This window comes from Trachemys scripta, chromosome 7 (assembly GCF_013100865.1).
Source record: "Trachemys scripta elegans isolate TJP31775 chromosome 7, CAS_Tse_1.0, whole genome shotgun sequence".
In the NCBI taxonomy this organism is placed as follows: domain Eukaryota; kingdom Metazoa; phylum Chordata; order Testudines; family Emydidae; genus Trachemys; species Trachemys scripta.
Genome location: NC_048304.1, coordinates 124,062,139 through 124,075,416, shown reverse-complemented (window position 1 = coordinate 124,075,416; position 13,278 = coordinate 124,062,139). Strand labels below are relative to the sequence as shown.

The following is a 13,278-nucleotide window of genomic DNA, read 5'->3' as shown; positions in this document are numbered from 1 at the left end:
CTTCTGGTATGCTGGCCTCAGCATCTTGATCTGAGCATGGCACTGCTGCATGCCCCTTTCATGTCCCTTCTCATCCATGCCATGAGCAATCTGCTCTTAGGGGTCAAAGTTCCTATGGCTGGATAAGAGCTGCCACTGCACAGCCTCCTCTTTCCACAGACCCAACAGATTCAGTAACTCTGGTGTACTCCACACAAGTGCCACTTTGCTGCAGAAAGCTGACATGGTCAGCTGGGAAGATACAATGGGAGCTGTCCACGCTGAGCAAACAGGAAGCGGAATTTCAAAAATTCACAGAGCTTTAAAGGGGGAGGGGCACATGCCTGTCTACCTGGGTGCAGGGGCAGCGGAGTAGAAACTGCTTACCAGAGCAGTCATGAGGGGCACTGTGGGACACTTCCTGGAGATGACTTAGGGCGACATAAGAAAATGCAGTGTCTATACTGACACTGTGTTGCTCTAACTTTGTGCCGTCATCGAGATTGTTTTATTATGTCTGCGTAGCAGGAGAGTTAAATTGGCGGGAGGAGCACTGCAGTCACTTCTACCTGTTTTGTCAACAGTATGCTCTGCATTTTAATTTAATTTTAAATGAAGCTTCTTAAACATTTTAAAAACCTTATTTACTTTACAGACAACTATAGTTTAGTTATATATTGTAGACTTACAGAAAGAGACCTTCTAAAAATGTTAAAATGTACGACCGGCACGCGAAACCTTAAATTCGAGTGACTAAATGAAGACTCGGAACACCACTTCTGAAAGGTTGCCGACCCCTGGACTACACCTTACTTAAGGAATCTTACTCAATTTCCAACAATTAAATTGTAAGTGCCGCTCCTGGAATTTACAAGCTTTACCATCTGTGCCAGTGGATAGTGATGTTTCCATGTTTCCACACAGAGATTATAAATACCATGAAGTGCATCTGTGGCTCTTCCAAATGCAGATGCCGTTCCTTCCTTCGAGGTACTGAAGAAGTAGAGACTTTCAGACTACACCTAGACATTCAAAATGACTTTTACATGAATAAAAAGATTCTATGCTCCAACTCATGAAAAGCAGAGTTATGAACCATTTCTCACTGAGGTCTGAAGAATGGAGGTATTTGAAGTTCCTAGATCAAGGTTCTGTATTAAGTAGGCTAAAAATATTAAACTTTTCAAAAAGTGAACACATAATTATGACTATGTCCCAGTTTTTAACTGCTGACCCTTCACAACTTGCCTATTTCTGCACTCTCGTATCTTACTGTCTCCCCTCCTTGCGCCACCTCCGACTCACCACCAGCCCCCATTTGTCTACTTCTCCCCAACACCTTGACACGTTCTTCCATGCCTTGATGCCCTCTATAGGATACTAACCTTGGGTTCAACGCTTCGTTTGCTGTAACTGAACAGGAATTTATTAATATTTATACAGGGAAATGAATGTGTAAAGTACCAGCCGTTCATTATTAAGTTTTGTGCAACTATTGTCCGTTTTGCTATTTATACTGCAGTAGCACCTATCGGCCTCACTCAGGGACCTGTTACATTAGGTGCTATACACACATTTAATTTAAAAACAAAAAACAGTCCCTGCCTCAAGAAGCTTAAAATCGTAAAACATGACAGGAGAGACAGTAAGTGAATTGAAAGGAAGGATTACCTAACAGTTAGGGTGCCGTCCTGGGACTCGGGAGAGCTAAGTGCAATTCCCTGCTCTGTGTCAGACTTCCTCGGTGGTCTTGAGCAGTCACTTGGTCTCTCTGTGCCTCAGTCCCCCTTCTGCAAAATGGGGATAACAGCGCTTCCCTACTTCACGGGGTGTATTGAGGATGAATGCATTAAGGATTGTGAGGCGCTCAGATACCATGGTGCTGGGGGTCAGATAAGCACCTAAGCTAGACAGATGCAAGTGGCAAAGAAGGAGAATAAAATAACAGTGAAAAGATCACATTTAGAATAAGCAGCAGAAGCCCGGCCACATCAACTGCCTAACCACATTGGATTCTAAACGACTGTGAAGACATATCGAGGCTGTAAGGGGAACCCCACACTTGGGACTTTTATCTACTCTAGTTCTATAGCTCCCAAAATATGTACTACTGGGAACAAACCTACTCTGATAGGGAGATGAAGTGATGATTTGTCTTTTCTATCTCCAATTTGTATAATTCTATACAATCACTTGGGCACACTGAGTATATGCTGAGAAATTGTTATGTTATGCAACTACCACACAGGAGTGTTTTGAGGACTACTTAAATATGTGCACAGCACTGTACATTTTCAAAGTTCTGTAAGAGTGCCACATATTAATGAGCTGCTTATTTTAAACTTTCCTCCCCCAAGAAATCAGGGTATGCATTTTTAAATTCAAATAATCTAAAGTCTCTAGGTATTCATTGGAAATACCTTCCTTACCTTCCGAAAGATATATTCTGTATGTCAGTGACAATACACCTCTACCCCAATATAACGCTGTCGTCGGGAGCCAAAAAAATCTTGCCACGTTATATTGATCTTGCTTTGATCCACTGGAGCGCACCCCCCGCACCTTCCTCCCCGGAGCACTGTTTTACTGCGTTGTATCCGAATTTGTGTTATATTGGGTCGCGTTATATCGGGGTACAGTTGTATTACAAAATAGGGACAGAAACAATCTCTCTAGACATTTCTGCTAGGAAAACTCGGCTTAAAAGGACGGATCCAGATTTCACTAAGGTCCTGGTTTTTATACCCATTTTTCCAGCTGACTTGACTGACGTATAGCTGATTCATATCTCAAACACCTTATCTGATTATAGTGGCCTTTGCTGGCACCAATGTAGCTAAGGTAAGCATCAGAGTTTCCAGTATAAAACATTTGTACAGGTTTATAACTTGGCTCTAAAAATTCTACTCCAAGGTACTGTGGGAGGTAGGGAGGGTCAGATGAGCTCATTATATTAAATTCTTTATGTGATACAATACTGAGGCACAATGGTACATGAAGGCAAGGGTCAGTTTTAACTCTGAATTACCTTGCTGTGACCTAAACGATATTTAGTTTTCTTGTTAATGTAATCAAAGACATTTCAGCTAACAGCTTTAATTTATCTGACTTCACAATTCAATTTAAAACATATAGGATCTCTATATAAACAGGAATGGGAACAAAATATTTCTATTGATCATATTTATGTACACATTAAACCTAAAAAACCTTTCCCTCTGGAAGCCAATTTTAGCTAGTTTTCAAAAGACTCAGCTTTAAGGGGATGGGATGTTCCACGCCGTTGGAAAATACAATGCTGCCATTTGAAGAAAGAGGATTAAATCAAGAACAGGGCTGAACAAAAGAGCTGCAGGTGTTTGTCTTTTACCAAAGGATGAACTTATAGGAACCCAGATAGAAAATAGAGCTTTACAGATTACTTAAAAGTCTGTTCTTTAAATCAACATGTATTTCTGGTCACCTGTATTGTATTTCCTCTAGGCCACAGATGTATATAACACAGCTGTCTGCTACAGCACAGCAACATTAAATATAAAAACTTGCTATTAAAGGGCAGAGGGTAATGGCATTAGTGTGGGCGACCCATGCTCAGGTAGTGATCAACTATTAACTCCACTTCAAGTAGGCTGAAAATATGCAAGTGTAGCCAGCGCGGTTTTTAGATAAAATTGTCAGCTTTATGGATATTTATAGTATGTGTCCAGTCTTGCAGAACTCCATCTTCCTCCATCTCATTTGTAATATAAACGGCTTTTAGCCCCCATTAATACATTGTGTTACTGGAATACTTCTCACACTCTGTATAAGCAAGGCAGCAGATCAATATCTGGCTACACTGAGGAAACGAACCATTACCGCGGAATCCTGTTAAAAGCACACTTAGGCCTGGTCTACACTAGGCGTTTATGTCGAAGTTAGCGCCATTACATCGAATTAACCCTGCACCCGTCCACACTGCGATGCTATTTAGTTCGACATAGAGGTCTCTTTAATTCGACTTCTGTACTCCTCCCCGACGAGGGGAGTAGTGCTAAATTCGACATGGCCATGTCGAATTAGGCTAGGTGTGGATGGAAATCGACGCTAATAGCTCCGGGAGCTATCCCACAGTGCACCACTCTGTTGACGCTCTGGACAGCAGTACGAGCTCGGATGCTCTGACCAGCCACACAGGAAAAGCCCCGGGAAAATTTGAATTTGAATTCCTTTTCCTGTCTGGCCAGTTTGAATCTCATTTCCTGTCTGGACATCGTGGCGATCACAGCAGCACTGGCAACGATGCAGAGCTCTCCAGCAGTGATGGCCGTGCAGTCTGTGAATAGAAAGAGGGCCCCAGCATGGACTGATCGGGAAGTATTGGATCTCATCGCTGTGTGGGGCGATGAGTCCGTGCTTTCTGAGCTGCGCTCCAAGAAACGGAATGCAAAGATCTATGAGAAGATCTCTAAAGACATGTCAGAGAGAGGATACAGCCGGGATGTAACGCAGTGCCGCGTGAAAATCAAGGAGCTGAGACAAGGCTACCAGAAGACCAAAGAGGCAAACGGACGCTCCGGATCCCATCCCCAGACATCCCGTTTCTATGAGGCACTGCATTCCATCCTCGGTGCGGCCGCCACCACTACCCCACCACTGACCGTGGACTCTGAGGATGGGATATTGTCCACGGCCGGTTCCTCGGACATGTTAGCGGACGGGGAAGATGAGGAAGGAGATAAGGAGGACGAGGCAGTCGGCAGCGCTCACAACGCTGATTTCCCCGACAGCCAGGATCTCTTCATCACCCTTACAGAGATCCCCTACCAACCCTCCCCAGCCGTTACCCCGGACACAGAATCTGGTGAAGGATCATCCAGTAAGTGTTGTAAACATCTAAACATTTATTTTTAACAGAACAGGAATATTAACAATTAAAAGAATGGGTTGTTCATGATTAGTTTGCCCTAGGCACTTAACGGTTCAGTCATGGGCAGTGCAAGTTTTGAAAAAAAATCTAGCAATGTCCGGTTTTCCGTGATTGTCCTGCCCAAGCCGCTCTACTGTTTAGTCCCTGCTACTGCAGCTAGAGTAAGATGCGGTCTATATGTGCAGGGATAGAGCAGTAATCCTCCCGGGACATCTCGATGAAGCTCTCCTGGAGGTAATTGGAAAGCCGTTGCATGAGGTTCCTGGGGAGAGCGGCCTTATTGGGTCCTCCGAAGTACGACACGTTGCCGCGCCACGAGACTAGCAAGTACTCGGGAATCATTGCTCTGCACAGCAGGGCGGCATACGGCCCTGGTCTTTGGAGGCTTTCCCGGAGCATTCTCTCTCTCTCGCTGTCAGAGATCCTCATCAGGGTGATGTCGCCCATGGTGACCTGCTTTGAATTAGGTAGGGGAATGTTAGTGTTGGGACTGCTTGCTCGTTCCTTTACAGAACTGTAACCGCTGGTTTGCAGCCACGCGGTGGAGGCGGGAGAGGGGCTGCCGAAAGGGATCGTTCCTGGGGACAGCCGCGAGGGGGTGGGACAGGGGCAGAGTTCCCGCTTGCCGGATTGCTGGCAGCAGGTACTGACATTGCTTTAAATGTGAAATGAGGCCAGTGGTAATATAAAAGTTTTAAACTGCCACAAGTCTACGGCTTACCATGTCTGCCTGCAACAGAAATTCCGTTGTGCTGCCCCGCTTCTCAAATGTGCTGTGGAAGACCCCAGGCACTGAATGCGAAGGCCGAGAATTCGACCTTGTGCTGAGTGCGCATGTGATAGGTGCTGTGCATGGTCTTGTTCACAGAGAAAGACTATGTTCTTTGTTCACAACTACATTTATCTTTCTGAGGAATTCACTCCCTTTTTCCCATTCCCACAGCCACATCTGCGACTGTCTCACAACCTAGCCTGGCATCACACTCCCAGAGGCTAGCGAAGATTAGGCATAGGAAGAAGAGGACACGGGAGGACATGTTCTCTGAACTTATGGCCTGTTCCCAAGCCCAGGCAGCACAGCAGACCCAGTGGCGGGAGAAATTGACCCAAATGCAGCAAGCAAACATGGATCGGGAGGAGAGGTGGCGGCAGGAAGACCAGCAGGCGACTCAAACGCTGCTTGGACTACTGAGGGAGCAAACAGACACGCTCCGGCGCCTTGTGGATGTTCTGCAGGAACGGAGGCAGGAGGACAGAGCCCCGCTGCAGTCCATCTCTAACCGCCCTCCCCCGCCACCAAGTCCCATACCCACCTCACCCAAAGTGCAAAGAAGGAGAGGCGGCAGAGTCCCTGCTAACTCTCACTCCACCCCTGCAGAGAGCTCTAGTAGCAGAAGGCTCTCATTCCCCAAAACTTGAAAAGTTCTTTCCTTCCCGCCTGACACAAGCCCCCGTCCAAGTTTCACCTCCCAGTTCCATGTGTAGTTGATAATAAAAAATACGTTCATGTTAACTACTGTTTCAATCATGTTCTTTTGGAGGAGGAGGGGAAAGGGGGTTGGTAATTGGACAGGACAGTCACCTTTGGCAGGGTACATAGGCGGGGGCAGGCACAGCAGCAGGGCACATACACAGTGCAGTGATGCAGTGACTAGTTACCCTGGTTAGTCTGGGAGGTTGTTTTCATGTTATGTGGTGGGGGGTGGGTTGCTCTGTGACTTTGTGGCGGGGGAGGGCAGTTACAGATCTTAAGCGGCAGTCCTTATGCAGGATCACAGAGCCATGCAGCAGGGGATCTGTAATCGTCCTCCCCCTGCCACAAAGTCACATAGCCCCCCCATACACACAGTCCCGATCAGGAGGGGTGACAGGCTCCGTTGAAACAACCATCCCACCGCAGCGGAGCCCGTCAATCCTTGAGTTTAGAAGCTTCATTCGCGTCACTACACTACACCCGCTCCGCACCACAGTCTGCGTCCCAGTTTTAAAAAATTCCCGCGAAAACAGTATTAAAAAAAACGGTGTGCATTAACAAAGTAGAACTATTTTTATTTCGAAACGTGTGTTGGAAGGGGGTGAAGGGGGTATGTAACTGGGTAGGATAGTCAACATTAACTGGGTAAAGAAACGGGGGCAGGTTCAGCTTCTCTGTACACAAACTTAAAAGTCACAGGTTACCCTGCTCACTCAGGAACTTTGCTTTCAAAGCCTCCCGGATGCACAGCGCTTCCCGCAGGTCTCTTCTAATCGCCCGGCTGTCTGGCTGAGCGTAATCAGCAGCCAGGCTATTTTCATCAACCTCCCACCCCGCCATAAAGGTCTCCCCCTTGCTCTCACAGAGATTGTGGAGCACACAGCAAGCTGCTATAACAATGGGGATATTGGTTTCGCTGAGATCACAGCGAGTCATCAAGCTTCTCCATCTCCCCTTGAGACGGCCAAAAGCACACTCCACCACCATTCTGCACTTGCTCAGCCGGTAGTTGAAGAGTTCTTTTTCAGTGTCCAGGGCGCCAGTATAGGGCTTCATGAGCCAGGGCATTAGCGGGTAGGCTGGGTCCCCGAGGATGACTATAGGCATCTCCACATCCCCAACAGTTATTTTGTGGTCCGGGAAGTAAATACCTTGTTGCAGCCGTCTAAACAGACCAGAGTTCCTGAAAACACGAGCGTCATGAACCTTGCCCGGCCATCCCACGTAGATGTTGGTAAAACGTCCCCTGTGGTCCACCAGTGCTTGCAGCACCATGGAAAAATAGCCCTTTCGGTTAATGTACTGGGTGGCTTGGTGGTCCGGTGCCAGAATAGGGATGTGAGTTCCATCTATGGCCCCACCGCAGTTTGGGAATCCCATCGCTGCGAAGCCATCTATGATCGCCTCCACGTTTCCCAGGGTCACTACCTTTGGCAGCAGTACATCAACGATTGCCTTGGCTACTTGCATCACAACAACCCCCACGGTAGATTTGCCCACCCCGAACTGGTTCGCGACTGACCGGTAGCTGTCTGGCGTTGCAAGCTTCCAGAGGGCTATGGCCACTCGCTTCTGTACACTCAGTGCAGCTCGCAACCGGGTGTCATTGCGCTTCAGGGCAGGGGACAGCAACTCACAAAGTTCCAGGAAAGTTCCCTTCCGCATGCGAAAGTTTCGCAGCCACTGGGATTCATCCCAGACCTGCAGCACTATGCGGTCCCACCACTCAGTGCTTGTTTCCCGTGCCCAGAATCGCCGTTCCACGGCATCAACATGACCCATTGCCATCGTGATGTCCTCGGCGCTGGGTCCCCTGCTTTCTGAGAGGTCTGTGCTACTCTCAGACTTCAGGACATCACCGCGGTGCCGTAGCCTCCTCGCCTGACTTTTCTGCATCTGCCTCAGGGAAAGGTGTATGATAAGCTGCGAGGCGTTGAGAGCGGCCACAACTGCAGCGATGGTCGCAGCGTGCTCCATGCTCGCAGTGCTGTGGCATCCGCGCTGTCAATGACTGGAAAAGTGCGCGAACTGATTTCCCGCCGGCGCTTTCAGGGAGGGAGGGCGGGAGTGATGGACGGATGACGACAGTTACCCAAAAGCACCCTCGACACATTTTGTTACCCAGAAGGCATTGCCGGCTACACCCAGAATTCCAATGGGCAGAGGGGACTGCGGGAACTGTGGGATAGCTGACCACAGTGCACTGCTTCGAATGTCGACGCTTTCACCGTTAGTGTGGACTCACAAAGTCGAATTACTGTCCTTAGTGTGGACACAGACGTTCGACTTTGCAATATCGATTCCAAAAATTCGATGCAAGTAAATTCGAACTACTCTCGTAGTGTAGACAAGGCCTTAGAGGAATAAACTTGATGCATAACCATAGCTCCATTCGATCTGAATAAATATTTAGGTTTGTGCATATTTTTAAAGTGGCTTTTTGACTCAAATCCTATTTTTAAAAGGCCATTATAACAAGGGAAACACTAACAAGTAACCTAAAACTAAATCCATTTCACTTCAATCTCTTACCATCTCTGCTACTTACCCAAACTATGTGTTTGGGAAAAAAGGCTCCTCTCCCTCCCCCCCACACCATTCCCCAGAGGAGCCACTTTACTCCTGTAATTCCTACAGTGAAATCATAGCACTGAATTTGTGACAGCTATTTCCATCATATGGGGGGATGGGGGGGTCACAAGCATAGGTCTGTAACCTCACTGAAGGATCAAGCAGAAGGAGAAGCAAAAAGGAGGAAGATGTTTATTAATACTCAACAGCAACGCACTGAAATCAGAAAGATACCAGCCACATACATTGATTTTTTGAATTTTTTTTTAATTTTCTCCACTATGAAAGTCTCCATATAAAAGGCTCACTTCTGAACATGGTCAATTTTTATTTATTTATATTTTCCATGTATAAAATGCACACTTCCATATGTATCTGAGTACTTAGTAAAAACTTATGAAAATCTACCTCAGACACAACCCACATAATCTTTTCCCTACTGCACCTTCCCAGGCCACCACCTAGGACCAAAAAGGATGTTGTTCCCTGTAGGACAACCGACCTGGGCTGTGAGACAGACATTAACTGCAAAGTTGAGGTCCCTCTACTGAAATAACCTGCCTCCTGCCCAGTTATGTTTAAATTAAGAAAACATTAGCGTCAGTGTCCTAGCTGACTTTTGGTACTGTAAAGGACTATGGAAAAAGAGATGGTTTCTCAGACAGCCAGGGTCCAAGCCCCAGAGAACCCTTTTGGAATATCAGAAATTTACAAAGGTGCATTTGATATGTTAAAGACCACTGCTTTGTATTAATAGGACCCGATCTCCATTGCCTCTTGAGCATTCAAGCAATCTTAACTCCACTGAAATCAACAGAAGTTAAGAGTACGATATACCTTGAAGGATCAGGTGCTCAGTTAATACTCATAAGATAGTGAGACACGACTGGAAAGACCCAAGACCATCAATAACCCCACTCAAATCTGTTATAAAATTGATCTTGTGAGATTAAGTTTATTCTGTTTTTTATTTTCTCCCATCCACTACAAGTGACTTGTCTCTTTGTCTGTTTCTATTGGGCTCACAGTACCATAGATCCTTTCAACACCACCCTTAATCATTTTCACAACTCTAGTTGCCACGACAACAGGATGCAGCTTATCTGTGCTGTTTTCATTTTTCCAGTTTTCGTTGCCATAACAACGCAATCATTCTGGCTTCCTACAAAAACAGCAACTTTAACTCCATCTTCTCAAGGACACTGGAATCTCCCATGAAGATACATGGGCAAGGATTAGCTTTACACACACAATTTTAAAATAAGAAGATTCTTTTGAAGGGAATTTTACACTCATCGAAGTGAGAGGCTGACAGCACCTGCAAGAGCCCAGCTGCCGAGACATCAAAAGCTTTGCCTTTAATAATAGCTCCAGTAATATAGCATTAGGCCACTTCTGAGCAGGGACTCCCAATAGTGTCAGCTTGTGTCAAACTACAGGATTGTTATGTGATGTGAGCAAATGTCCACACTTGTTTCACCCAATCAAATCTGAATTAGGCTCTAGATGCGAGTCTCATGTGTATTAACCCACTGGCCTTCCCATTATTAACACCACCTTACAGCCTTACATGTGAAGACTCATTTTAATTCTGTAATTTGAGCTGTTGCTGCAGATTTCTTTTCAGACCCCAATCCATTCCCCCTTATGGCAATTCTGTTTTGAACTTTCCTTCATAAGAAGTGTAAATTCCTAAGATTTAGGAAGAAAAGGTGATGCACACAGAACATACACATGTAACAAACACAAATATATGACTATGCAAGGTATTCGCTTACACAGCACTGTAACTTAATAGGACCTTTACATGTACTTTACTAATGAGACAAGCACAAGTGTCTGGCACAATCCCTCACAAGAGATGAGAAACAGGAATACAGTCCAACCTGCTTTAGCCATGCTTGGTATCCAGAAGATGTAAGTTGGAATCCATCTTTGGGCATGTGTATTCGGGGCTAGGAGAGAATAAACATAAAAGAGACCTCCTTTTACATTTGGACCTGGCTAATCTAATCTAATTTCTGGACAATTTTAAGCAATGTAAATGTTTTTAGCCACACATGCAGTTTCAGTCCCCAGATAAGCTCCTGCTAAAAATCACTATTCTAGCATCAGCTTCCCTGAGGGCTTGATACTTTTCCTCATTAGCAATGAAAACCAACATTTTCCACTATTTTCCGTTATGGCCTTGCGCATACTGGCGCTTCTCTTAAAATCCCCCCCAAATTACTACAAGTGCAGCTCTAATGGCAGGTGTACTAGCATAGACCAGCCGGTGGCACGTTTACCACTGGGCAGTGGCAAAATGCCAGCAGCTAGTCTAGACTAGTGCTTCCACCATTGTCCCCCCACACACACCCCGAGTGGAGCTGCTCCAGCCATAGCACAATGGTCAGAGATTTCAAAAACACCAGTGTACAGACAGCCTCAGCGTGGCTGGTGGTGGTGATGGTAAATATTAGCACCGAACAAGTTACATTTATAAGTTAAAGACTAACACAATCCCTCCCCACCACATTTCATCCACAATTATTGTTTCCTCCCCTGTGGAGTCTAGGAAAACACAGCCATTAGGTTGGTCCCCGTATACTATAGATGGGCATGGCAATTTTTTTGTATTTTTGCCAGCTATAAACAGGCTGTCATAGCATTATTTTGCAACCCAAAGGAACCTTTACAATCTAATGGACTCAACAGTGCCTCCCAACGTGGGAGAGGTTTAGAAATTGACAAAACGGTATCTTACATAAATTGTTTCTGCCTTGAGTGTAGATTATTATATACACAGAATGGGTGAAGCAGAAAATGAAGTCACAGTGGACCAATAAACCTTTAACGAAATAGGGAGGAGGTGGCTATCCTCGTTTTTATTTCAGACCCTACGGAGTAGGACATACACAGCTCCAGTTCTACCGCGGAACAGAAGCCTGAACATTAGCAGTTCAAAAGAGATTTACTAATACTAAGTTTCTTTTGCTCACCACCTCTGGTAGAAATTAAACACCTCTCAAAAGCAGTAGAGACACTAACCCCAGTGTCCTGTCAAACACAAGCTTTAATAACCAAGACTGTGCTGGTGAGCTACCGCCAAGTATCGATCGTAGGCAAATGTGGCAGCTGAGTGTCTGCTTTAGCAATATTTAATGCACTACGTGGATAGCAGAAACACGACACGCTTTAGTGCAGTGGCTCTCACCCTTTCCAGACAATTGTCCCCCTTTCAGGAGTGTGATTTGTCTTACGTACGCCAAGTTTCACCTCACTTAAAAAACGACTTGCTTACAAAATCCGACATAAAAATACAGAAGTGTCACCGCGCACAATTACTGACAGATTGCTGACTTTCTCATTTTTACCCAAATCAATTCGAATATAAATATTGTACTTACATTTCAGTGTATAGTATATAGAGCAGTGTAAACAAGTCATTGTCTGGATGAATTTTAGCGTGTACTGACTTCGCTAGTGCTTTTTATGTAGCCTGTTGTAAATCCAGGCAAATATCCAGATGAGTTGATGTCCCCCCGGCAACACTTCTGTGTCCCCCCCGGGGTATGCATACCCCTGCTTGAGAACCCCTGCATCAGTGGACTGAGAGCCCAGGTGGGAGCAGGGTGCCCCTGAGTCCTAACTCCAGCTCTGCCACTAGCTTGACAGGTGGTTAGCTTGTCTCTGTAAAATGAAGAGAATACTGATTGAACCCATCTCACAGGGCTGTTACAATTAGCTGATGTTTCTATACACATAGCTATTTACCTATTCAATGGTTGGTTTCAGAGTAGCAGCCGTGTTAGTCTGTATCCGCAAAAAGAACCGGAGTACTTGTGGCACCTTAGAGACTAACACATTTATTTGAGCATAAGCTTTCGTGGGCTACATGCATTGTGGGATGCATCCGAAGAAATGGGCTGTAGCCCACGAAAGCTTATGCTCAAATAAATGTGTTAGTCTCTAAGGTGCCACAAGTCCTCCTGTTCTTTTTACCTATTCAATGTAAGTGCCAAGTATCAAGAAGGAAGCACTGTACAGCAGGGGTTCTCAACCTTTTTCTTTCTGAGCCCCCCGCCCCCGCATGCTATAAAACCTCCACGGCCCACCTGTGTCACAACAACCAATTTTTTGCATATAAAAGCCAGGGCCAGTGTTAGGGGGTAACAAATAAGCCAATTGCTGAGGGCCCCATGCCACAGGGAGCCCCATGCAGCTAAGTTACTCAGGCGTCAGCTTCAGCCCCAGGTGGTGAGGCTCAGGGCCTTGGGCTTCAGCCCCATGCAGTGAGGTTTCGGCTTTCTGCCTTGGGCCCCAGTGAGTTGGATGCTGGCCCTGCTTGATGGACTCCCAGAAA

At 45.9% G+C, this 13,278-nt stretch overlaps 1 protein-coding gene across 11 annotated transcripts in view; it reads right to left on the bottom strand.

Moving 5' to 3' along the window:
* The window catches only part of BTRC (beta-transducin repeat containing E3 ubiquitin protein ligase), a 165,477-nt gene that overhangs the window by 127,890 nt on the left and 24,309 nt on the right, over positions 1-13,278 (bottom strand). For 6 of the 11 annotated variants that reach the window (XM_034777860.1, XM_034777863.1, XM_034777864.1 and 3 more), the window contains one exon: positions 10,820-10,888. The exons of the other annotated variants lie outside the window; for them this stretch is intronic. In XM_034777860.1, the coding sequence (XP_034633751.1) occupies positions 10,820-10,888 (69 nt within the window). The remainder of the gene's footprint in view (positions 1-10,819; positions 10,889-13,278) is intronic. 11 annotated transcript variants of the gene reach the window in all.